Genomic DNA, 27,399 nt, shown 5'->3' with positions numbered 1-27,399 from the left:
CTCTGGAACTGCTGACACGGCTATGTACCGGGTAACCACATTCCCTAGCCGCAAACTAGAAACATTATATACAGATATATACTGTCTAGCCAAACTTTATCGTGTCTCCCGCTGCCTCCGCGCCTCACACACCCCTCACCGTCCGACCACCTCCCCGTGAATCCTTCCCGTAGACAAGCCGTCTCTATGGTAACTTCATTCACTGCGTATCCCTCCGCCTATTTTATCTCTAGGTTTACAAAACCTTCTCATTCCTCTCAATCCACGTAAATAAGGTAAACAATTAATCTCCTATAAAGGAGGAATAAGATTTGTGAATGCTATCTGTATGAGCAGCAAATACCACAAACGCCGCGGACTATTTCTCACCGCGGATGGACACTATGTTTTTGCGTTATCGCTAAAGTTTGTTACACAGTGAGGTTGAGAACAAGGTAAGAAGTTTGTGCGCGCTCTCATATCGGAATTTAGTCTTAGTAAATACTCTGGTTTAAAGTTAGAAAACTGTTAAGGACCTATATTTTGTCCATACATATCAAGGGGCTCTCTAGCAGCAGTGTGGTTTTCTGCTCACAATAAATTGATCTAAAAATCTATCTCATATATAATCTGGGACTACAACCCTCAGCATGCCCTGTGGCAGACACACTAGTTTTTCATCATTATAAATATCGGTGGCAGTTTATTACAAAAAATAAATCATTTTTCTCCGTAAGCTTCTCTAGAACTTCCAAAATGCACGCACAAAATAAAAAATGGCACTAAAAACGCATTTAAAAATTCCACAAAAAATGCTTGAAAATGATGTGTGAAGGAGCTAAGGAGTAGGACTTCGGGCTTGTAGATTTAGGTTTATTTCACACATGGCTGCAATGTGTGGATCCTGCGCCGTCTACTGGACAATATAAGAACGCTATTGTAATGTAATCTAGTTTTGGGGGTGTTGGGATTGATTTTGTGTGGTTCCTGGAATTTCTCTCTTAGGCTATGTTCACACTGAGTTTTTTTTGACACGGAAACCGCGCCACAAAACTCGTCAAAAACGGCCCGAAAATGCCTCCCATTGATTTCAATGTGAGGCGGAGGCGTCTTTTTCCCACGAGCGGTAAAACCGTCTCGCGGGAGAAATAAGGGACATGTCCTATCTTCGGGCGTTTACGGCTCTGACCTCCCATTGGCATCAATGGGAGGCAGAGAAAGCGTATTTCGTGGCGTTTTATGGCCGTGTGCGAAAAACGCTGCGTGCAGGGAGAGGAGAATCTGCCTCAAACTTCTAAACTGAATTTTGAGGCAAAAATTCCACCTGCAAAAAACTCTGTGTGAACATAGCTTTAGTATTTTTCTACACTGGTTATTGCGGCTGTGGAAAGAGAAAGCCAAAGAATCAAAGTTGCTATTAGCAGACATGGGCAGGACATGTTCTACTATTCTGTAAAAACTCTCATAAACTCCCAGCAAAACATGTTTTGGGTCTCCTCAAGACTCAGATATAGTGGTACCCAATGGTGGAGCTGGGACCCGTCAGCTCCCTGCTCCACCATTCACTATGTGATGCCTGCCGTTAGCGACTTGGAGTAAACCGGTGCAATGCAGTGACGTACTCGTGCCTGTCTGCGCTGAGCCACAGCACAGACTGAAGAAGACCTGCAGAGAGATCTACATTTGTCGTGGGAACGGAGCTAGGTGAGTATGTTTTTTGTTATTTTTAGAAGGCTTTATGTGGGCATTATATTGTATGGGGGGTGCATTATACTGTGTGGGGTGTACTACGTCGGCATTATACTGTGTGGGGGCACCATGCGGCATTTTATTGTATGGGGGGGCACTATGGGTGCATTATACTGTGTGGGGTGTGCAACGTCGGCATTATACTGTGTGGGGGCACTATGAGTGCATTATACTGTGTGGGAGGCACTATACTGTGTGGGAGCACCATGGGGCATTTTATTGTATGGGGGGGGGCACTATGGGTGCATTATACTGTGTGGGGTGTGCAACGTCGGCATTATACTGTGTGGGGGCACTATGGGTGCATTATACTGTGTGGGGTGTGCAACGTCGGCATTATACTGTGTGGGGGCACTATGAGTGCATTATACTGTGTGGGAGGCACTATACTGTGTGGGAGCACCATGGGGCATTTTATTGTATGGGGGGCACTATGGGTGCATTATACTGTGTGGGAGGCACTATGGGAAATTATACTGTGGGAAGGCACTGGGGCATGATACTGTGGGAAGGTTCTATAGGGGCATGACACTGTGGGAGGCACTCTGGGGGCATTATACTGTGTGGGGGGCACCATGGGCCATTTTATTGTGTGTGGGGAACACGGTGCATTATACTGTGTGGGGGGCACTATGGGTGGATTATACTGTGGGGAGGCACTGAAGGCATGATACTTTGGGAAGGTACTATAGGGGCATGATACTGTGTGGGAAGGCACTCTAGGGGCATGATATGTGGGGGGCAGATTGAATGCAGGATACTGTGTTGGGACACTATGAGGGTCTGATACTGTGTGGGGTGCACTACTGGGGCATGATACTATGTGCGGGCGCACAGAAAACTTGGTGTGTATGGACAGGGATTAGGCAGAGCTAGGGGCGTGGCTTAACATTAAAAAAAGTGCCCCGCTGCTGTATGAGTTGCCCATCTTTACAATACTTGAAAGTTGGGAGGTATGAGAGCGTGGGTTCTTGTGACGGAACGGCAGCCCGGAACAGAGCCTCAAACTACCAGATAAAGCCATGGGTGAGTTTTCTAACCACAGTATAATTTATTCCACCTCAATTATAAACAAGGGGCCCCAAAACATTTTGGCTGTGAGTGCTTCTTGAATTTGACCTATTTCTGTGACATTTTAAAGTGTCACAAGGCTCATGATGAATGTCTCATTTTCAATATTTTTTTTTTTAAATCAAAATGTCATAATTGAGACACCTTGTGGGAGATTTACAAATACTTGCCCACCATAGGAAGTATGTGCAGGTCTCTCCCTCCATGGACAGTGTGAAAGGTTTGTCGCAGATGAAAAACAATGGCAGGTTGTTCTCTGCCACTTTTCAAAACGGAAAACTAGCAGAAAAGCGTGATAAATTAGTAGCGCAGTGTGAATGAAACCCCACTGTGTTTTTGTGACACAAACAGATGTTAGAGAAAGTGGAGCATAGACTTCATAAGAAGCTAGCGTAAATACATTGCTAAATCATTTGGTTCTCACCAAGAACGTGGGCAGAATCTGTACAAAGTAAGCTCCCTTTAGCGACAGCTGCCGGACACCAGAACTTTTACATGGAATTGTGTAGCTCATGCAGGGGATTTGAAAAGTATGATGGTATGTACAGATGCGCTTTATTACCACGAAATTGCAGCAAATTAACCACGTTTTAACCGCACCTTGTGAATATACTCAAGGCCACTATTAGGCACTGTTCACACAGTTTTTTTTTTGCAGTTTTTTTGCAAATTCCAGACTGAATTTTGAGGCAGATTTTGATCTGCCTGCACGCCGTTTGCCATGGATTTCGTGGCGTTTTTCTCCTGCGTCCATTTAGTGCCGCGGGCAAAAACGCAGCAAAACACGCTTTCTCTACCTCCCATTGATTTCAATGGGTGGTCAGAGATGTAAACGCCCGAAGATAGGGCATGTCACTTTTTTTTCCCATGAGCCGGTTTTACTGCTAGTGGGGAAAAAAACGCCTACGCGGTTTCCGCGTCTAAAAACGTGTAAAAAAACCTCAGTGTGAACAGGGCTTTACATGCCAGTATTTAGATCAGTATTTTACATCCGTACTTAAAAAATAAAACTAAGGCCCCATGCACACGAACGTGCTTTTGCGGCCGCAATTCCCCCGAAAATCCACAGGAGAATTGCGGCCCCATTCATTTCTATGGGGCCATACACACGACCGTGGTTTTCATGTGCACGGCCATGTGCACAGCCCGCGATTTGCAGGCGGCTCGCGGCTGTCACTCCGTGGCTGGCCGACCCGGAAATCACGGCCGTGCACATGGCTACGGTCGTGTGCATGAGACCTTAGTCACCTCATCTATCTAAATATTAAGAAAGTATAATGGAAACACTTGCACGTCTTCTGTGTTTTGGAGCCACTCCTGGTTTTGATTTAAAAATACTGATGCAAAATACTGTGAGACTTTTTGGCTGCGCTTTAAAAAGTGAATCAAAAATCACTCCAGCGATTTCTAGCTGTGCGGTTTTTATGGGTGAAGCACATTTATTTGACATGTTTCGCCTGTAAAAACCGCACAGATTAAAAAGGCTGCAAAAAAAAATACAGGTAGTAAAACAAACTATTAGCTAAAAACGCAATAAAGAACACATTTATCATTTTACAAAAAAAACAAGGACGCATTTTTAGACGCATTTTTTTTTTGGCCAAAGAAACAACAAACGCTGCACAAAAAGAGTGTGTAAAGTAAGCCTAAGGGTATGTGCACACAAACTAATTACGTCCGTAATTGACGGACGTATTTCGGCCGCAAGTACCGGACCGAACACAGTGCAGGGAGCCGGGCTCCTAGCATCATACTTATGTACGATGCTAGGAGTCCCTGCCTCGCTGCAGGACAACTGTCCCGTACTGAAAACATGATTACAGTACGGGACAGTTGTCCTGCAGCGAGGCAGGGACTCCTAGCATCGTACATAAGTATGATGCTAGGAGCCCGGCTCCCTGCACGGTGTTCGGTCCGGTACTTGCGGCCGAAATACGTCCGTCAATTACGGACGTAATTAGTGTGTGTGCACATACCCTTACGAAGTCTCTGCAAGCTCCTATTTTACAATTTGCAAAAAATGCCTAAAAGCACGGTTGTGTGCATGAGGCCTTTCTCTAACTTTCTTTAAGCCCTTCCCTCCGCAGTCATTTTTCAGATTAAAATTTTCGCTTTTTCCTCCTGAACTTCCAAGATCCATAACTTATATTCTATTTTTGTCAATATAGCCCTATGAGGGCTTTCTTCTTGTGGGACGGGTTGTAGTTTTTTCACGGCGCCATTAATTGTACCATATAATGTACTGGGAAAAATAAAGAATTTAGTTGTGGGGTGAAATGGGAAAAAAAAACTGATTCCTACTTTTTGTTTTGGGTTATGTTTTTACGGCGTTAACTTTATTTTGTGGGTCAATACGATTTACGGCTCCTGGAATGTGGCGGTACAAAAACAAGTAATTTTTCTATAAAAGGGTTTTTATTGTGCAAACGTAGGAAAACAAATAAAACCTTTACATCTTTGGTATCCCTGTAATTGAGCCGACCCATAGAATAAAGTTAACATGTTATTTATGCTGCATAGTAAACAGCGTAAATTCATAACGTGAAAAACAATGCTGGAATAGCTGCTTATTTTAAATTCTCTCCTAAAATTAAGTTAATAAATGTTAATCAATATATTATATGCGTCCAAAAATTATGAAATTGAAAAATACAACTCGTCCCACAAAAAACAAGCCCTTATACGTCTATGTCGACGGAATAAAAAAAAAAAGTTATGACTTTTGGAATGCAAAAATAAACATTGGTCATTAACGCGCAAAAAGGCCTGGTCATTAAGGGGTTAAAAAAGTTATTAACTGAATTTAACTATATTAACTTTATTAGTCCCCTTAGGGGACTTGAATCAGCAGTATATCGTGATTTTGGCAGGCTCCTATTAAGCCCTGCCTCCAGCAGGGCTTATTAGTAGTACAAAGATGGCAGACCTGGGGCCCATCATTAGGCCCCTAGGCTGCCATGACAATAATCAGCAACTCGCGAGCTCGTTGTTGCGGGGAAGCGGCGTTGCAACGTCATAAAACGAACAAGATCCCGCTCGGTACACTGAAGTGTCGGCTGTATCATACAGTTGACATGCTGAACTTATGGAACGGACTGAGCCCGCTCTGTACCCCCCCCCCCCCCCAGACCTTTGCCATATTTATATGGCAGATGTTGGGAAGTGGTTAAATTAGCTTAACAAAACTGGTATCACTGACCTTGTACTTGCAGTAACGTATTCTCCAGGGGACATGTTTTCCTCAACCTCATTGAATGGTATTTAGTGTTAACATTTTCACAATGTGTTGATTATAAAATGTCTATTAAAGCAAAAAATGGAATTGAAGCTCAAAAGTAAATTTATTTATATCCACAATTAGTTCCCTCAAATCAGACATGGACACTACTACCTGCCCCAATCTCTAGTGACTAGGTGTACACTACTTAGGTAAAACATTTTCTCAGACATTTTTTCTCCTTTTTCTTCCAGACCTTCCATATAGTATTCCATCCCAAGATCTTCTGATATTCTCCATGCAGAGTACCTATGATGTGGGTGGCAATTGCGTTGCGTTAACACCAGAAACCATGTTTTCAGGACTTGTTTCGGGGGAAATGATAGCGGCAGCATCTGAAGACTATGACAGTGGTGTCCCTACCGACAGTGAATCTAGATCCCAGCAAAGAGTCTTTTCATCACAAAAGGAAGATTTGTCAGATTATGGAACAGACTGCTCCTCTCCAGAGATAGGTAAAGTGCGGCCTGAGAAAGATAGTCAATGTCAGGTCATGAGTCAAGTGACCACCATGGGTTTAAGAAAAGAGGCCGAAGAAGCACATGGCAAGTCAGCGAGTGAAGATATGCAAGATAAGTCTCACACAGTGACTTGCACAGTTACCATTTGTTTTGCCATTCCATCACCACCGAAAAAAGGTAATGTGTGATTGGTATTTAGCAAAGTAATATGCTTCAAATCTAGCGACCATTGGCTTGGTTAACATGTTTGTTTTCAAATCTATTGCATTTTTTTTTAAATAAAAATTATTTTTCTGAGCAGCTATGTTGATGCAGTATTCTTCCTTAGGCCTCATGCACACGACCGTATTTTTTCCCACCCGTAAATACTGGCGTAAATACGGGTCCGGTGTCACACGTATTCCACCCGTTTTGCACCAGTATTTACGAACCCGTGCCCGTAAATATGGGTCCGGTGTCACCCGTATTCCACCCGTATTTACGGGCACGTTTTTGCGGCAAAATAGCACTGCAGTAATCGGCAGCCCCTTCTCTCTATCAGTGCAGGATAGAGAGAAGGGACAGCCCTTTCTGTAATAAAAGTTAAAGAAATTCATACTTACCGGCCGTTGTCTTGGTGACGCGTCCCTCTCTTCACATCCAGCCCGACATCCCTGGATGACGCGGCAGTCCATGTGACCGCTGCAGCCTGTGATTGACCTGTGATTGGCTGCAGCGGTCATATGGCCTGAAACGTCATCCAGGACGTCGGGCCGGATGTCGAGAGGGACGCGTCACCAAGGCAACGGGCGGGAGACCGGACTGGAGGAAGCAGGAAGTTGTCGGTAAGTATGAACGTCTTTTATTTTTATTTTTTACAGGTTTATACTGATCGGTAGTCACTGTCCAGGGTGCTGAAAGAGTTACTGCCGATCAGTTAACTCTTTCAGCTCCCTGGACAGTGACTATTTACTGACGTCGCTTAGCAACGCTGCCGTAATGACGGGTGCACACATGTAGCCACCCGTCATTACGAGAGCTCCATAGACTTCTATGGACTGTCCGTGCCGTTATTACGGCCTGAAATAGGACATGTTCTATCTTTTTCAACGGCACGGGCACCTTCCCGTGAGAAAACGGGAAGGCACCCGTCGCCAATAGAAGTCTATGAGCCCGTTATTACGGGTCGTAATTACGACCCGTAATAACGGGAGTTTTTACGGTCGTGTGCATGAGGCCTTACTCTTTTTTTTATAATTTATGTTTATAATTTATGTAGAAGACTATGAAGCCAATGCTGATCATAAAGGAAAGGCCAACAGTAAGAACCATAAGAAGGTCATTGAAGCTCCAAAAGCCCAAAAATATTTCCACTTTGAATACTTTCTTCTCCCTGAAGATACAGAACCAACTAAAGTGGATATAGTAATGTTTGGGGTTGTGGCCAAGCTGTACATGGACCATGAGACGCGGGTGAGTTGAATAATACAAGATTCATGTTTTCCTTCAGATAAAAGTTGATTTGAAATGTATATATTTTCCATCGTTTAAATCACTGGTTAGAGTACACACTGAATATGAGGTACGGTTTTCAACATTTATGTTTATATAAGCCGCACCAGTGATGTCTATCCAACATCTGTAAATTGACGATGACTATTGTGCAGTTTATGCACTGTAAACATTATAGACCAGCAATAAAGCCTGTTGTGTGAAACTAGAAAAGTCTACCCCCTAATGTGCCATCACTCTGTCAGCTGTATGCCACCACTGTCCCCTGTATGCCACCACTCTGTATCCTGGATATGCCATCACAGTCTTGCCTCTATGCAAAAAATTATTGTTGGTCAGTTCTTTTAATTTTTGATGAAACATTAAAATACACAATATGGCAGCATTTGGAGGATGATAAATAACGTAACCTGCTCTACACACACGCTGGGAGAGTCCACTACTCAATATTAATAAATTTTTCTAATACAATAAGGCCCATAACCTGGCAGAGCTGCCATTTGTGCTACTATCGATACAAATGCAGGCGAACTATTGAAGTTTTTGGAATTCCCATGTTGATATTTCATAAGTTGTTCATAAATGTGCCTTAGTTTCTTCAGGCCTTTCTTGTTTTCTGTTTCTGAGTTGTCTTTGTGCCTTTTGTTTTCTGAGACATGCCGTTTTTTCATGGGTCATGTTTCGTGCTTTTGCAATATTCACATTACGCATGTGTTGAGATTCCGCTTTAATTTGTTGTGGTGTCACTTCAATATGACAATCATGTAAACGTTGAAGCTCATCATTTCTTTAACCCCTTAATGACCGGGCCATTTTGCACGTTAATGACCAAGGATTATTTTTTGTTTTTCCACGGTCGCATTCCAAGAGTCGTAACTCTTTTTTTATTCCGTCGACATAGCCGTATAAGGGCTTGTTTTTTCCGGGACGAGTTGTATTTTGTAATTGTACCATTTTTAGATGCTTATAACATATTGATTAACTTTTATTAACTTTATTTTAGGAGAGAATTGAAAATAAGCAGCTATTCCAGCATTAATTTTCACGTTATAAATTTACGCCGTTTACTATGCAGCGTAAATAACATGTTAACTTTATTCTATGGGTCGGCACGATTACAGGGATACCAAATGTGTAAAGGTTTTATATGTTTTTTCTACGTTTGCACAATAAAAACCCCTTTAGAAAAAAATTACTTGTTTTTGCATCGCCGCATTCCAAGGGCCGTCATTTTTTTATTTTTCCGTCGATGTGGCCGTACGTGGGCTTGATTTTTGCGGGACAATGTGTATTTTTCATTAGTACTATTTTGGGGTACATAGGACTTATAGATGAACTTTTATTTTATTTTTTATGGGGGGAATGGGAGAAAAGAGAGAATTTTGCCGTTGTTTTTTGCGTTTTCTTTGGACGCCGTTCATCCGGCGGTTTAATTAATGTGTTCATTTTATTGGTCAAGTTGTTACGATCGCGGGGATACCATATATGTGTATGTGTGATTTGTTTTGACCGTTTTATTAAATAAAACCACTTTTTGGGGCAAAAAAGTAGTTTTATTTGACTTTGACTGTAATTTTTTTTATTTTTTTTTTCACAAACTTTATTTAACGGTTTTACTTTTTTTTTTTTTTGTCCCACCAGGGGACTTCACTATGCGATATGCAGATCGCATATATAATGCTTTGGTATACTTCGTATACCAAAGCATTATTGCCTGTCAGTGTAAAACTGACAGGCAACCTGTTAGGTCATGCCTCTGGCATCGCCTAACAGGCAGATGCTGAAGACAGACCTGGGGGTCTTTGTTAGACCCCCGGCTGTCATGGAAACCCTACGGCGACCCGCGATTTGTTTGCGGGGGCGCCGATCGGGAGACAGAGGGAGTTCCCCCCTCTGTCAAACACATTAAATGCCGCTGTCACTGTTGACAGCGGCATTTAATGGGTTAAACTGCCGGAATCGGCGCGTGCTTCGATTCCGGCAGTTGCAGCAGGAGCCAGGCTGTGTATAACAGCCGTGCTCCTGCCGCTGATCGCGTGGGTAAACTGTCAGTACCCGCGCGATCACAGGACGGATATATCCGTCCTCCTGCGCGAACTAGCAGCTGCTGAGGACGGATATATCCGTCCTTCGGCGTTAAGGAGTTAATCTTCAGTTTGTTGTTGTTTGCCTTGTTTTGTCATAATCGGTTTATCAGCTTGTTCTTCTGCCGTTAACTGCCTTTTTGGACATGTCATTGATTATAGAAGTAAATTAATGTTGTGGTTCAGTTAACAGGGTTACATGACATCCATGGGTTAACTGAATAGGAATAACGGAGGATGTTATTATTGCAACAGCTCATTCACTGTGTGTGTACTTGTATTACATTGCTGTCTGTCTCTAGGTGAAGTTGTCACGCCCATAGCAACCAATCGAAGCTCAGTTATCCTTTAATTAAACTGCTCTGATAAAATTAAAGCTGTCCTGTGATTGGTTGTTATGGACAACAAACAGTTTTTCTTTTAGACCGTTTGGATAAATACTCATTTATTAAAGGGGTTATGTGGGGACCGAAAAGTATTAGCAATGTACTCAGTACTGCAGTATGTGAGTACACTGCTAATATACATTCCGGTTCCCCGTCGCACTGATTATGACATTTTGATAGAGTTTTACAGCGCTGGCGGGGGACCAGAAGTCTAGTTGCACAGTTTTCCTTCATGTCGACACAACACTTCGTCATGTGACCAGCCTAACTGTACTCTATGTAATCGCCGTACTACTTCTACAGCGAGTACATATAGTATAGCAGCGCCGGTCACATGACGAAGAGTCGTGTCGTCATGAAGGAAAATGTTGCATCGAGTTTTAGACCTATTTATGAAGCAAATGCACCAAAAGAACAGAATTTTGTGTCACGCCAGGCGTTTTTCAAAAGCGTCTTCAAAAGGGGGCGTATCTTTGGAATAGGGCTGGGTGATATTTGGGCAGTTTTTTTTTTTTAACCCTATGGGTGATTTTCGATTTTCTTATTACTCTTTAATTATTTTCTTTATATAAATAGCTTTTTAACATATATTGCTATAACTTCACAACTTTTAACCTCAATTAAACTACTTTATCAGAAATTCTATTGGAAAGATGTATATCTAATTGAATATAACTTCTGTGTTCCCCGGCAGGGAACAGGTTAACAGAATCTATTATGCGCTGCGTGCACGAACATCCCTCTCTGTCACCACCTCAGCAGGTCTCTGACATTGCAGGTGAGAGCAGTGTAGATTGCAGCAGGACCAGGCAGCTAGCGCCGAGCGGGCCCTTTGGGACGAGCAGTGGCGTAGCTATAGGGGTCGCAGTTGCGACTGCGCCCCTAAGCCTGGGGTCCCACGTGCCCCCGTTTCCATACCAAATGCTTGTTAAATAAATCTTTTGTGCCGTGAGGCCGGCACTTCCTGGTTATGGTCACATGGTGCACTTAGTGTACCATGTGACCGTCTTGTCACGTGACACGTCTTCCAGCCAGTGCAGTGGAAGAGCCGGTGCGGAGGACTCCAGGTGAGCTGCTGAGTCTGTGTTGTGTTGTGTTGTCATGTAATGTAATGTATTGTGTTGGCTTCTGCTGTTTGCGGTGGAGAGGGGGGGATCGTTAAATTACAGCCACCCCTCCTCTCTCCACCGCAAACTGCACAATACAATACAACGCAATACATTACACACTGTGGGTCGCGTCCCCCTGGGGATTCGTGTGAAGACCTCCGTGGGGTCGTGAGTCACTCACTGAGGTCCCGGTTCCATTCAATGCTGGAGCAAGGAGCTGACGTCTCCTTGCTCCAGTATTTACTGTGCCCTGAGCGTCTCTACGCAGGCTGGCAAGATGTAGCGACATCATCGCGCCTGTCTCCGCCAAGTCACTTATAGCACACACCGGAGGAGGTGAAGGATCCTCCACCCAGCGTGGGAACATAGGATAGGTAAGTAATTATGCTCTTTTTCTATTTTCTATTATGCACATATGGGGGCATTATACTGTATGGGGGGCTGATATTGCGGGGGGCGGAGCATTATACTTCATGGGGGCTGATATGGCATGTGGCTGATAAGATCAGTATTATAAGATCAGAATTATACTGTATGGGGGGGCTGATATGGGGGAATTTGTATAGGGGGGCTGATACGGGGGAATTATACTATATGGGGGAATTATACTGTATGGGGGGCTGATATGGGGGAATGATACTGTATGGGAGGCTGATATGGGGGGCATTATACTATATGGGGGAATTATACTGTATGGGGGGCTGATATGGGGGGAATTATACTGTATGGGGAGCTCATATGGGGGACATTTTACTGTATGGGGAGCTGATATGGGGGCATTATACTGTATGGGGGGCTGATATGGGGGAATGATACTGTATGGGGCGCTGATAGGTGGGAATGATACTGTATGGGGGGCTGATATGGGGGGGATTATACTGTATGGGGGGATTATACTGTATGGGTAGCTCATATGGGGGGCATTTTACTGTATGGGGAGCTGATATGGGGGGCATTAAACTGTATGGGGGGTTGATATGGGGGATCATACTGTATGGGTAGCTCATATGGGGGGCATTTTACTGTATGGAGAGCTGATATGGGGGGATTATACTGTATGGGGAGCTCATATGGGGGGCATTTTACTGTATGGGGGGCTGATATTGGGGGGGCATTATACTGCATGGGGCTGATATGGAGGCATTATACTGTATGGGGGGGATTATACTGTATGGGTAGCTTATATGGGGAGCATTATACTGTATGGGGAGCTCATATGGGGGGCATTTTTTTTTTTTTTAAATATCCTTTTTATTGTCAGTTTTCACATTTTCTTACATACATTTCACGTAACAGTTACATCATGAGTGCGCAGCACTCAACTGTCATGGAATTAACTTTGAATATTCAACATAACATATAAACACATAAACATAAAAACATGGCATAATTGTCAATCTTCAAATGGACCGAGAACATGACTCCCCCAACCCCGACACGACCTAGATCATCAATGAGTTTCTACTTATCCTTTCTCCCCCAGCCGGTTCAAAGTTGCAACCCCCCTAAAGTGCCTGCCAAGAGCTGTGTGCAGTACCACTTTGTGTACTGGAAAGGCCTAACAATTTCCGCTATTTCGGCTGCTGTACATTGCGATTCTATGAATGCTTGCCACTTATCAAATAGCTTCTTGGTTCCCGTTTCCTTCCGCCTTTCCACCTCCATCCTCTCAAGAACCAATAACTGTTTCAGCCGTGACACAATCAACTCTAACCCCGGCGTGTCTGCTTCCAACCATTTACTCAGGAGGCATCTCAAGGCTACCAGTAAAATCGTGTGCACCAGCACGGGAGGTGATCTTACTCCTCGAGCACCCTCTTCCTCCAGCGGCCGCGCCTGATGGAAAAGTAGCGCTTGAGGCGTCATTGGGAGATTCGTTTTCCAATGATCCTTAATATATTTCTGTACCATCCCCCAAAATCTTTTCGTATGTACACACCCCCATACTCCATGCCACAAGCTCGTCAGTGGTGTTTTGCACTTAGGACAACTTGTAATGCGGTCAGGGAAAGATTGTGAGGGCAAGATATTAAAGCCATATATAGCCGCATGCATCAACTTAAAATAGGTTTCCCTCCAGCTCTCATTTATCACACTCTTCCGTACCGTCTCCCAACCCCCCAGTATGATCTCTCCTATACCTGGATCCTGAGTCCATCGTTCCCAGCTTTTAAAATGAGTCCTTAATTGCGGACGAACAAAGCCATCTCTCAATGCTCTATACATTCCTGAAATGGTCGCCCGCCCAGTTGTTGGACCTATGACCTCATCCAGAGTGTGCGAAGTAGCTTCCTTACTCAAATCCCTGAGCCTGGAGGTACAAAATGCTCGTACCTGAAGTACTTGCAAAAAATTTACCCTACCTGCTATGGGTCTAAGTTTAGTGTTGATTTCCCCCCCAGTTAACCACCTCTTTTCCTCTGTGTGCATAAGATCCCCTGCGTTACCAATGCCTACCCTCCCCCATGAGGCAATTCCGTCCCCCTTGTCCATTCTCGGTAAAAACTCTGGATGGCCGCTCAACGGCATATATTTCGATACTAGGTAAGGTAACCCAAACTGCTTACGTACCACTTTCCAAGCTAGAACTGTATCTCTCAATACAATGGAGGTTTTGAGACGGCACGGAAGAGAAGCAATTCTACAATGTAACAAAGCTTTCAGGTTCCAGGGTGAGGCATACTCCCTTTCCAAAACCAAGTTGGAATAATTGCTCGTTTCATAAAGCCAATCTACTACATGGGGCAAAAGACAGACCACGTTATAACCCCTGACATTCGGAAAGTTCACACCCCCTTCTTGTTTACCCATCATGAACTTGGTGAGCGCTATGCGCGATCTTTTTCCTGCCCATATAAATTTAGTGAATGAAGCCGTCAGTTTCGAGACATCCACATGCTTCAGTAAGAGAGGTAGTGTTTGAAAGGGGTATAGCAATCTAGGGAAACTAACCATCTTGATCAGATGGCATCTTCCCAGGAGGGACAACGGCAATTGGCCCCATCTAGTGAGTTCCGCTTGTATTTTTTTAATTAACGGGGTATAATTTAAGCCATACAGAGTGTCTGGTACCCTCCCTATTTTGATACCCAGATAAGTAATGCAATGCTCAACCGGTGATATCCCGCAACCCAAAGATTGCCAAAAGGTCTTAGGCAATGGCTTGCCCAACTCCAGCAGTTCGCTCTTAGCTATATTGACTTTATATCCCGAGCATTGCCCAAATTCCTGCAAAATTTTTTAAAACCTTCCCTAAATGCTCCTGAGGATTTGACATAAAAAGTATGACGTCATCAGCGAACAGGGCTAATTTCACTGCACAAGACCCCACTTGAATGCCTCTGAACATATCCGATTCCTCCAGGAATCTAGCCATAGGTTCCAATGGTAGATTGAATAACAGGGGCGACAGGGGACAGCTCTGTCGTGTTCCTTTATGTAATTGGAAGGGATCTGATAGGAACCCTGAGGAGTGAACACGTGCTTGCGGGTTATTGTAGACTCCCTTCAGGAAGACCCGGAAGTCTCCCTGAATGTTCATTTTGTCTAGCACCATCCCCAGCCATTCCCATTGTATGTTATCAAAGGCTTTCTCTGCGTCTAGCGCTAAAAGTGCCGGCCTGGTACCTGGCTGGGGATCGTGCCTGACTGTTTCTAGCACCGTCAATACCTTGCGTATATTTGTCACTGCTGCCCTGCCCTTTACAAATCCTACCTGGGATTTTCCCACCAGTATGGGTAGATACATAGCCAGTCGATTGGCCAAAATTTTTGTGAGCAATTTCTGATCTTGGTCTATCAGCGAAATGGGACGGTACGACCCCGGGTCAAGAGGATTCTTCCCCTTCTTGGGTAACACCTTTATATGCGCGACCTTGGCCTCTGCTGGTAAAGCCCCCGTTCCTAGTAAAATATTATAATATGCCACCAAGGTAGGGCTGATTTCTTCTCTCAGGGATTTGAAAAACTCCCCTGTGAATCCATCCGGACCCGGAGCCTTTCCGTTAGATAAGGTCTTAATGGCGCTCCAAACTTCCTCTACTGTAATCTCTGCGCTCAAGTGACCATTCTGCTCCTGTGTGAGCCCTGGCAGCTTCACCTTCTCCAAAAATTCCCTCCCTTTTTGGAGATCTATGGGTGTTTCTGAGTAAAGGGCTTGGTAGTATTTACTTAATATGGTGTTGATTTTTTTTGGGTCTGAGGTAGGAGTTCCGTTTGATTCTTTAAGTGTTGAAATATGCGCCGGTGCATACCTCCCCTTTGCTAATCGCGCTAACAATTTGCCCGCTTTATTGCCGAAACGCATTAAATCGGCATCAAATTGGGACCGGTAAATACTCTCTCTTTTGTCTAACCATTGATCAAACTGTCGCTTGGCTTCCTTCCATTCCTCCCCCAATGACAGTGATGGAGAGTGTAGGAATTCTGTGTACGCACACCGTAATCTGTCGCTCGCTGCCTTTTATCCTTCGGTCGTCTTACGCTTAAGGTTAGACATATACTGCATGATTTTCCCTCTTATTACCGCTTTGGCTGTACGCCAGTACAATGACGGTTCCGAGCGATGCGCTACATTATCCCCATCAAATTCCATCCACCACCCCTTAAGCTTTTGTGTAAAACCCTCATCCTTTGCCAGAAAGGCGGGAAACCTCCAGATAAAATCCGTTCCTCTAGCTACTGTGTCGGCCAAGGTAATGGTAACCAGGGCATGGTCCGAAATAACTAGATCTTCAATTGCCGTAAACGCTGCGACAGTGCGTCACTAACTAACAAGTAATCAATACGCGACCATGACTGATGAACATGGGAGAAATGTGTATATTCCTGCGCATCTGGATGTAAACTCCTCCACGCATCTATTAGGGCCGTGTGTCTTAAAAAGTTGGGCAAGATCCTATCTCTGCTTCTCTGCGAACTGGTCCCTGCGCTCCTATCCTCCTTTGAAGACCTTACGGTGTTAAGGTCTCCCCCTAAAATCAAAAACCTAGTGCGATCCTGCTGTAGTTGGGTTTCCAAATGACCAAAAAAAACAGTATTAACCGTATTTGGACCATACACATTATGAATACTGATGGTTTCCCCTGCATGCTCCATCACTAGATGGATCCAACGGCCCTCGTCATCCCGCTCTTGGGACACCAGTGTAAACGCAAAGTTTTTATGTACCAGAATTATAACTCCCGCCTTTCCCTCCCTTGCCGACGAGCCAAAAACCTGACCCACCCAGAACTTTTGCAAATACTTAAACTCCGGCTCGGTAAGGTGAGTTTCCTGTAATAGGGCCACATCAGGATGCAATAGTTTCATGTGTCTTAAAAGTTTGGTCCGTTTCTGTGGGGATCTCAGCCCTTTAACGTTCCAAGAAACTATTTTCATGTTATTGGGCCGTGCTTAAGATGAGCTAAAGTGCCTAAAAGTCATGCGGAGTTCGGGGAGCCAGATCCGTCTTTTTCCAATAGCCATGTACAAACATTAACATCGTAACCAAAACCCGGCTTGTAAGCCAGAACCAACAAGGCCGACTGGCCCTTATCTAACAAAACCATAAAATCACCTGCGGCAAGGGTTAGCAATCCCTTAATACCCACTGGTGTATGTGACTTCACTTTTTTCTGTTATGCCAGAACGCGCCCCTCCCTCCCCCTCCCCCCCAGCCTGCCTATATGACTCCTTCCATGAAGAAGTAACACCTGCCCTTGCCCCCTCAGTACCTCTTTGTCGCCTGTGCACACTTTTATACATGCCCTTATCATCCCTTTGACAGCCTAGAGTCCTTTAGGATTGCATCCTCACATATCCCCATGCACCTTGCTTCGCTTCAATGTTTCCCTACCTCCTTTTCCCATATTTCCTACCACAATGTCCCCCAGTCTGCCATTGTGACCGATAACACTAATCCCTTGCGTGGGGGAGGCATTGTATCATTCCCGGTCGATCCCGCCCACAAGGAAAAAATCTCAGATCCTAATCTAGCTCCCTCACTAATCTCCTGTAGTGAAAATGCAAGGAAATATCAGAATGCATACATTTCAACCTTGATAACATTGTAACATTATAACAATAGGTCAATTGTTGACCGGTACAGAGTGCCGTATAAGACCACCGAATATCTCCCTCAATAACTTTCAAATTATCTGTAAACTTATCTGTAGCTGGTCGGAATCTGCAATTGGTCTACAGCGTCCACAAAATCATCATCACATCAGCTTAAATAAACTGCGCCAAAAAGGACTTCGTCCGTCAGTCAGGAGACGTGGATCGGGTGCGGTCCCGCGTTCGCCTCTGCGGCTTCGGAGAGTCCCCTCCATTTCCGGCTCGACCCCCCCCCCCCGGGATCTTCCAGGTGTGGGCATCAAAGCCTCTGCCCAGGTTCGCTCCATATCTAGTCGGTTCCTTTTGGCCTCTCTCGACTTGCGACTTGGACTATGTACTGGACTGTGACGCTCCTCCTGGTGCGGTCTGCGCCTACAAAGCTCCTCAAGTGCTTCCTCCGCTTCCTGTGGAGTGGTGAAAACCTTGTTCCGCCCGTTCTCTTGAAACACCCGCAAGATGGCTGGGTACTGCAGGTTAAAACGTATTTTCGCTTGGAACAGCGTGGTGCAGATCTTGCTGAAAGCCCGCCTTCGTTTTGCAACCTCCGCCGAGAAATCCTCAAAAAGAAGCACTTTCATGCCCATTATTTCCAAGGGACGCGATCTGCTGCGGAATGCTTTCATGAGTGCCACCTTGTCATTGTAATCCAGCAGCTTAAAGATTACTCGTCTGGGACGAAGCGAACTGTGGTCGTCTGTTGCTGGGAGGTTTCTGGGGTCCAGCCCCACTCTGTGCGCCCTCTCCACCCGACATGGACGGGGAAGACCTAAAGCTTCCGGCAATGTCCTCTCACACACTCGTTGCAAATCAGCAGACATCACCGCTTCTTTCAACCCCACCAGTCGCAGGTTGCTCCTCCTGGAGCGGTTCTCCAGATCCTCCACCTTGTCCCCCAACTGCGTAGTAACAGACAGCACCCCTCTAAGTTTGGATTGCAGCCGCTCATTTTCTTCCTCCAGCAGCGTCATACGCTGTTCTAACTCATCAGCTCTGATAGTGACTTGAGCCAGCTCCGCATGCACGCGGTTTAGGGAATCTTGCACCGTTTTTTCCAGCGCCTTTTGCAGTTCTGGCGCTATCTGCTTGGCTACTTCACGGGCCAGGGCTATATAATCCATGGCTGCAGGAAGAGCGGACATTACGTGCTCTGTCGGGCTTGAAAGCTGGGACTGATGGTGCTGCAGCTCATCTTCCTGTGTGTATAACAGGGTCGCAGTGGCGGGAAGCGCCGCCATCTTACCTCCCTTTACCACTGCCGCGGCTGATTCCTCCATGGCTGGCTTCTGCGTGCTTCTGAGGAGGTACCTGTCCATACAGGCACCACCGGTGATGTTTCCGTGTGCAGGGCTGGTGACTTCACCGCTGATTATCGTCGCCTTAGCGACTATTGCGAGCTAACAGGCTGGACGGGAGCGGGAGCTCAGTCACTCGCGTCCTGCATCCCCAGCGCCGGAACGTGGGGGGCATTTTACTGTATGGGGAGCTGATATGGGGGCATTATACTGTATGGGGAGCTGATATGGGGGGGATTATACTGTATGGGGAGCTGATATGGGGGGGATTATACTGTATGGGTAGCTCATATAGGGGGCATTTTACTGTATGGGGAGCTGATCTGGGGGCATTATACTGTATGGGGAGCTCATATGGAGGCATACTGTATGGGAGCTCATGGAGGCATTATACTGTATGGGAGCTGATATGGGGGGGCATTATACTGTATGGGAAGCTCATATGAGGAGCATTGTACTGTATGGGTAGCTCATATGGGGGTATTTTACTGTATTGGGAGCTGATATGGGTAGCATTTTACTGTATGGGGAGCTGATATGGGGCATTATACTGTATGGGGAGCTGATATGGGGGGCATTATACTGTATGGGGGCTGATATGGGGGACACTATAATGTTTGGGGGCAGCTATGTGGGGCATTATACTATGGGGGCTGTTATGGGGAGCATTATACGTTATGGGGCATTATACTGTGTGGGGGCAGCTATGTGAGCATTATACTGTGTGGGGGCATTATACTATGGGGGCTGTTGGGCAAGGCGTCTGGGCATAGGCGCGTGCAAGGGTATGATGATGGTGGTGTTGGGGAGGGGAAGGGAGGCCCAAGCTGAATTCTTGCACCCGGGCCCATGAGCCTTTAGCTACGCCCCTGGGGACGAGATTACATTATAGTGTCTAAGGGTATGTGCACACACACTAATTACGTCCGTAATTGACGGACGTATTTCGGCCGCAAGTAGTGGACCGAACACAGTGCAGGGAGCCGGGCTCCTAGCATCATAGTTATGTACGACGCTAGGAGTCCCTGCCTCTCCGTGGAACTACTGTCCCGTACTGAAAACATGATTACAGTACGGGACAGTTGTCCTGCAGAGAGGCAGGGACTCCTAGCATCGTACATAACTATGATGCTAGGAGCCCGGCTCCCTGCACTGTGTTCGGTCCGGTACTTGCAGCCGAAATACGTCCGTCAATTACGGACGTAATTAGTGTGTGTGCACATACCCTAAAGTCTGAGCAGGACTCTGTGCAGTACCGACCCCACTATGGGGTTTTAAATAAATGACATTAAAGAGGCTCTGTCACCACATTATAAGTGCCGTATCTCCTACATAAGGAGATCGGCGCTATAATGTAGGTGATAGCAGTGCTTTTTATTTTAAAAAACAATCTATTTTTACCACTTTATTTGCGTTTTTAGATTTATGATAATGAGTTGCTTAATGCCCAAGTGGGCGTATTTTCACTTTAGACCAAGTGGGCATTGTACAGGGGAGTGTATGATGCTGACCAATCAGCGTCATGCACTCCTCTCCATTAATTTATACAGCGCATAGGGATCCTGTTAGATCCTTATGTGCTGTCTTATACTTACACATTAACAATACTGAAGTGTTTAGACAGTGAATAGACATTCCACGGGATGTCTATTCACAATCTCTGCACTTCGTTACTGTTTCTATGGTAATTACAGCAGAGGAAGCGTGATCTCGTTGTAACCTGTCATTTACCGCGTAATCTCACGAGATTACGCCTCCTCTGCTGTAACTACCACAGAAAGAGTAACAAAGTGCAGAGATTGTGAATAGCCATCCCGTGGAATGACTATTCACTGTCTAAACACTTCAGTATTGTTAATGTGTAAGTATAAGACAGCACATAAGGATCTAGCAGGATCCCTATGTGCTGTGTAAATGAATGGAGAGGAGTGCATGATGCTGATTGGTCTGTACAACGCCCACTTGGGCATTAAGCAACTCATTAGCATAAATCTAAAAACGCTAATAAAGTGGTAAAAATAGATTGTTTTTTTTAAAAGAAAAAGCATTACTGTCACCTACATTATAGCGCCGATCTCCTTATCTGGGAGATAGGGCACTTATAATGTGGTGACAGCGCCTCTTTAAGGCAAAATTCAAATGACCGTGGTTGGACTTCGATACCGATACTTCATTTGCGATTTCGGTACCAATTCGATACTTTTGCCAACAGTAATAAAAAAAAAAAGTTCTTCCGTTTTCTGATGTGAGGCGTGAGGTGTGATGCATTTTGAATGTGCCTCACATTAATAGTAATTAACCCCATCATGTTTCTCATTCATAAAGGGTTAATGTGTACGGTACATGATGGGGTTAATCACTATTAATGTGAGGCACATGGAGGTTAAATTCATCACACCTCATGCCTCACAGTAAGTGAAAGAAAGCAGTTTTTATTTTATTTTTTTACAGCGTACAAATAAATGACGCAAAAAAATTATTGTGAAGGTTATTACGGCCGCGCCAATACTGAATATGTGTATATTTTATGTATTGAGACTTATTTTAATGTTTATTGTAAAAAAAGGTGTATGTGTATTTTTTTAATGTTTTTACTTTGTTTTTACTTTAACCCCTTAGTGACCAGCCCATTTTAGGCCCTAATGACCAAGCTATTTTATTCGTTTTTCTATAGTCGCATTCAAAGAGCTATAACTTTTTTATTTTTTCGTCTACATAGCTGTATGAGGACTTGTTTTTTGCGGGATTAGTTGTACTTTTTAATAGCACCATTTTTGGGTACATATAATTTTTATATTAACTTTTATTAACCTTTTTGGGGGGGATTATAAAAAAAAACTGAAATTCCGCCATTGTTCTATGCGTTTTTAAATTGACGCCGTTCACAGTGCGGCGTAAATAACATGTTACCTTTATTCTATGGGTCGGTACGATTACGGCGATACCACATATGTAGAGGTTTTTTTTTGCACAATATAAACACTTTTGAACTAAAATTATTTGCTTTTGCATCGTTGCTTTCCAAGAGCCGTAATTTTTTTATTTTTCTATCAATGTAGTGATTTTTTGGGCTTGTTTTCTGCGGGACGAGACGTAGTTTTGAATGGTACTGTTTTGGGGTACATGGGACTTATTGATTCATTTTTATTATGACTTTTTTGGGGGGCAATGGAAAAAAATTGCAATTTCGCCATCGTTTTTTGCGTTTTTTTTTTACGGTGTTCACATTGCGGTTTAAATGACATATTAACTTTATTAATGGAGTCATTACGGTTGCGGCGATACCACATATGTGTACTTTTTTTTTTTTTTTACACTTTTACTAAATAAAACCACTTTTTATGGGAAAAAATTGTTTTATTTATTTTTTTACTGTACTTTTTATTAATAATCTTTATTTCACTTTGATGACTTATTTTATTAGTCCCACTAGGGGACTTTACTGTGCGATCTTCCGATCGCTGCTATAATGCTTTGGTATACTTCGTATACCAGAGCATTATTGCCTGTCAGTGTAAATCTGACAGGCAATGTGTTAGGACGTGCCTCCGGCGCGTCCTAACAGGCATATGTCCAGGGCAGACCTGGGGGCTTTTATCAAGCCCCCGGCTGCCATGACAACCCATCGGAGACCCGCGATTGCATTCGCGGGCCGCCGATCTGTGACAGAGGGAGCTCTCTCCCTCTGTAAACAAAGTTAAATGCTGCGGTCGCTATTGACGGCGGCATTTAATGGGTTAAACGGCCGCGATCGAAGTTAACTTCGATCACGGCTGTTGGAGCAGGAGCTCAGCTGTCATCAGACAGCAGAGCCCCGGCTCCTGGCTGCACGGGAGACCCGTGCAGGACTTAGGCTAGGCGAGCGTAAAAAGGCGTCAGCCTAGCCTAAGGCTCCTTAGTGACCGACGTAAAAAGGCGTATTGGTGGTCACTAAGGGGTTAATGTACTGGCATATATCTATATTACAGTACATTAGCCTGTGTACGGATAGTACAAAGGTATGTCCTAACAACTGCCGAAGTATGCCCTAACAACAGGAAATATGTTATGACAGCCCTGAGGTCCTTCAATGGACCCTGGGCTGTCTGCCCATATATGGTATGTCCCTCAATTGCGTCACAGGAATTCCTGTGATGCGATCCAAGGGGCATCCCCCCTTCTCATTTTCTCCTGAATTCTGCAGTCCGCTTTGATCGCAGCATTCAGGGGAATAGCGGCGGAGATGACAGGTTTCTCTGATCTCCGCCGTTATAGAGCGGGGCTGCAGGTGTGTAATACAGTCATTGCCCTGCTCCTGACAGGAAGTGCGCGAGCGGTCAGCATGAGGAGATACGGCCAGTGCTGCACTAATGAGCGGTGGTTCAGGCACTGAAGACAACACGGGTGTGTTTTGCAGTGCGCCCGCCATGTTCTATCTTCAGTGCCGCTGCTCATTAGTGCAACGCTGGTCGCATCGCATCATCCTGACAGCGCGCACTTGTCAGGACTCAGGAGCGGGACAATGTATTACACAGCCGCAGCCCCGCTCTCATACATTCATGTGTTACTATACTTAGCTGTGCTGCTGCACAGCTAAGTATCGAAATCCATGAAATAACGGTATCGAACAGTTTAGGGATGCAGAGTATCGAAACCGTATCGAAGTTTCGATGCATCGTGCATCCTTAGGTTGGACCGTGAAAAACGGTCCGTGTGTTAGCTGGATTTTCCTGCCCAAACACGGTACATGTGAACAGGACTCCTGGCATCAGTCATTTAGGCTACAGTCACATGACCGTGAAAAAAAATGGCCATTAAAAATGATCACTTGTCAGTATCTCATGTCCATTTGCATTAGTGTCTCCAAATGGATCTTTTTTGTCAGGTTTTTTTTTGTCCCAATCCCCTGAAAACACCACGCTGCCTATGTAGATAGTGCCGCAATTTCCCTGTAGATAGTGCCGCAGTGCCCCTATATAGTAACAGTCCCATATAGTGCCACACACCCCTGCAGATCGCACCCCCACGCCCATTTTTGGAGATTGCAGCACCACCCCCTCCTTGTAGATCGCAGCACTACTTGTAGATTGCACCCCCATCCCCCTTTTATAGATCGCAACACCACCCCTCTCGCTTGTAGAGCGCACCCCCACATGTAGATAGCACTCCGATCCCCCTTGTATATCGCACCCCCACATGTAGATCGCACTCCCACCCCCCACTTCATAGATCGCAGCACCCCGCTCCATCCTGTAGCTGCCATTAGGGGCTGAATCCCAGGCCAGAGGTTGCCCACACTTTGACCAGGGATACAGCTCATAGTGGGAGCTGCAGTGGAGCGATCTACAAGAGGGGGACGCTGCGATCTACAAGGGGGGGTGGTGGTGCGATCTACAAGGGGGGGTGGTGGTGTGATCTGCAAGGGGGGTGCGATCTGCAAGGTGGGGTGGTAGTGCGATCTGCAAGGGGGTGTGGTGGCGTGATCTCCAAGGGGGGTGCTATCTACAAGGAGTGGTAGTATCTACAGGGCGGTGTGGCTATATACTAGGAGTCCCTGCTTCCCCGCGGAACTGCTGTTCCATAGTGTATCATTTTGTTCACTACAGAACAGCAGTTCCGTGGGGAAGCAGGGACAGAATGGGGCGCAGCTTGTCAGACGGGGCAAATCGGGCAGTGACGAGGTGGCGGGCCGGACCTTCCTCCTACAGCACGGCGGCACTAAAAAAATAGATTTAACGATTCTGTTAAACAGAATCATCAGAGGCCTTGAGGGCGAATAAATCAAATTAATTCGATGAATCGCACAGCCCTACTTTGGAAAATCGGTGATGTGGCTTAAATGCGCTGCTTTGATCCAAAATTTGGTGCAAAAAAAAAAACTGTTGTGAAGTAAACCATCCAGGATGTGTTATAAGGAAGAGAAAAGTGTCTAAGATTTCTAGCAAGATGCGCCAAATTTTGTAAACAGCGTGAGCCACTGTGATAGATTTGGCACATCTTCTGACTGCCTGGTCCAATTTTACACTTTCTAAATCAAATCGTGTGTATTGATATGGGTGGTGAAAAAATGTCCCAATGATAACACTGAATGGGAAGACTTGTCATGTGGGCACAAGAAAACCGCTGTGGGCATTGGCCCATTAACTTTAAACTAATAGCTAGGCAAAGAGGCCAGCTATTTAAGAGGCTCTGTCACCACATTATAAGTGGCCTATATTGTACATAATATGATCGGCGCTGTAATGTAGGTAACAGCAGTGTTTTTTATTTAGAAAAACCATAATTTTTGACGGAGTTACAACCTATTTTAGCTTTATGCTAATGACTTTCTTAATGCCCCCAACTAGGCGTGTTTTACTTTTTGACCAAGTGGGCGTTGTGGAGAGAAGTGTATGATGCTGACCAATCAGCGTCATACACTTCTCTCCATTCATTTACACAGCACATAGTAATCTTACTAGATCACTATGTGCAGCCACATAAAACACACACTAACATTGCTGAAGTGTCCTGAGAGTTAATAGACATCACTACCAACCAAGACGTGATGTCTATTTAGAATCCTGACACTTCGCGAACGTTTGTGTGTGACTTACAGCACAGCACATCAAGATCACGCTAGGCTGTCATTTACAGCGTAATCTCGCGAGATTACGCTTGAGGTGCTGTAAATCACACACAAACTTTAGAGAAGTGTCGGGATTGTGAATAGACATCACGTCCTGGTTGGTAGTGATGTCTATTTCGATAAGTACTGGATTCATTTGTATGGTTTGCAATGTGATGATACTTCTGATATACCTTGTATGGTGGCATTTGGTAACTGTATGACTTTATTATACAAAGATTTGTTTTGTAACTATGCTTTTAAGACCCTAGCAACACCGTTTCCAAAATATTATACCCTTAACGCTAACAAAATTTAAATTTAAATTCTAACCTAAAAAAAGCCCCTTTTAACTTTCTCCCACTCTAGATTTACTCATTATCCAAGATATACTACAATACACTACACTCTTTTCTCTGCCCATCACCCTCCCCTGCTCTTAATCACTACATCATACAATTATATTCAGGGGTCCTCTCGTGTCTCTCCTCTTCTTGGGAATTTCCTGCCTTTCCTAAATTTTACCCCAATGTTTTTTCCTATGTTGCCTGTCTCTGACAAGGCTAGAATTCCCTCATATGTAGCTTACCCAGTATCTACATAAATCCTATGACTATATAAATAATAATAAAAAAAGCAACAAATTACATACCAGTGATTTCGCCTGGAAAGCAGTTTGAAAGGTGTAAACTCAACTGATCAGATCACAGTTGCAGTACACCTCATGACCAACAGGTGGAGATGCAGAATCGTACATTCATTTCATAAACGTGCAACCCATGCACTTTACCACTTATAGTTTACATATTTATGTAACTGTTGGAAATATAAGGCAGATGTAGCTTTTAAACCAATGTAATAAACGTTTTTAAAAAAAAAAAAAAAGATTGTGCAGCTTTATCTACTATAGTCAAGTGTGGTCCATATCAACGCTACAAACCTGTCCAGTAATATTAGTGATACAAATGTAAATAATTATACCTTTTTATTTCCAGTTGTTAAAACCATGGCAAGAAAATGAGAAAATGTGGTTGACATGGAGTCACAGTGTTGAGATTTGTGCCACAAAAGAAGTTGTATTGAAAGCCTTACAACATCAGATACATGTGAAAATGTGGAGTACTAAAGACAAAGTGTCAGCTAAAGCCAGATTTGATCGACCAAAGGCATTTAGAGTGTCAACTGTAAAACAAGGCGAAGACCCAGAAGGTAATGCTCATATTGCTCTATTGCTTTAAAGAGGCTCTGTCACCACATTATAAGTACCCTATCTCCTACATAAGTGACAGTAGGTGACGTAGGTGACAGTAATGCTTTATATTTAAAAAAAACGATCTATTTTTACCACTTTATTAGCGATTTTAGATTTATGCTAATGAGTTGCTTAATGCCTAAGTGGGTGTATTTTTACTTTAGACCAAGTGGGCGTTGTACAGAGGAGTGTATGACAATGACCAATCAGCGTCATGCACTCATCACCATTCATTTAGGCAGCGTATAGGGATCCTTTTAGATCCTTATGTGCTGTCTTATACTAACACATTAACGATACTGAAGTGTTTAGACAGTGAATAGACATTCCACGGGATGTCTATTCACAATCTGTGCACTTCGTTACTGTTTCTGTGGTAGTTACAGCAGAGCAAAGCGTAATCACTCTGTAACCTGTCATTTACAGCGTAATCTTGCGGGATTACGCTTTGCTCTGCTGTAACTACCACAAAAACAGTAACGAAGTGCAGAGATTGTGAATAGACATCCCGTGGAATGTCTATTCACTGTCTAAACACTTCAGTATCATTAATGTGTTACTATAAG

General features: G+C 44.4%; 1 protein-coding gene across 1 annotated transcript in view; it reads left to right on the top strand.

The window, feature by feature from the left end:
* Positions 1 to 360: 360 nt before the first annotated feature.
* Positions 361 to 27,399, top strand: part of CFAP92 (cilia and flagella associated protein 92 (putative)) — a 181,420-nt gene continuing 154,381 nt past the window's right edge. The window contains exons 1-4 of the mRNA XM_075833826.1: positions 361 to 434; positions 6,271 to 6,714; positions 7,796 to 7,989; positions 26,577 to 26,790. Of these exons, the coding sequence (XP_075689941.1) occupies positions 6,315 to 6,714; positions 7,796 to 7,989; positions 26,577 to 26,790 (808 nt within the window). The 5' untranslated portion in view covers positions 361 to 434; positions 6,271 to 6,314. The remainder of the gene's footprint in view (positions 435 to 6,270; positions 6,715 to 7,795; positions 7,990 to 26,576; positions 26,791 to 27,399) is intronic.

Source organism: Rhinoderma darwinii, chromosome 7 (genome assembly GCF_050947455.1).
Source record: "Rhinoderma darwinii isolate aRhiDar2 chromosome 7, aRhiDar2.hap1, whole genome shotgun sequence".
Classification (NCBI taxonomy): domain Eukaryota; kingdom Metazoa; phylum Chordata; class Amphibia; order Anura; family Rhinodermatidae; genus Rhinoderma; species Rhinoderma darwinii.
This window is presented reverse-complemented; position numbering and strand designations above follow the sequence as displayed.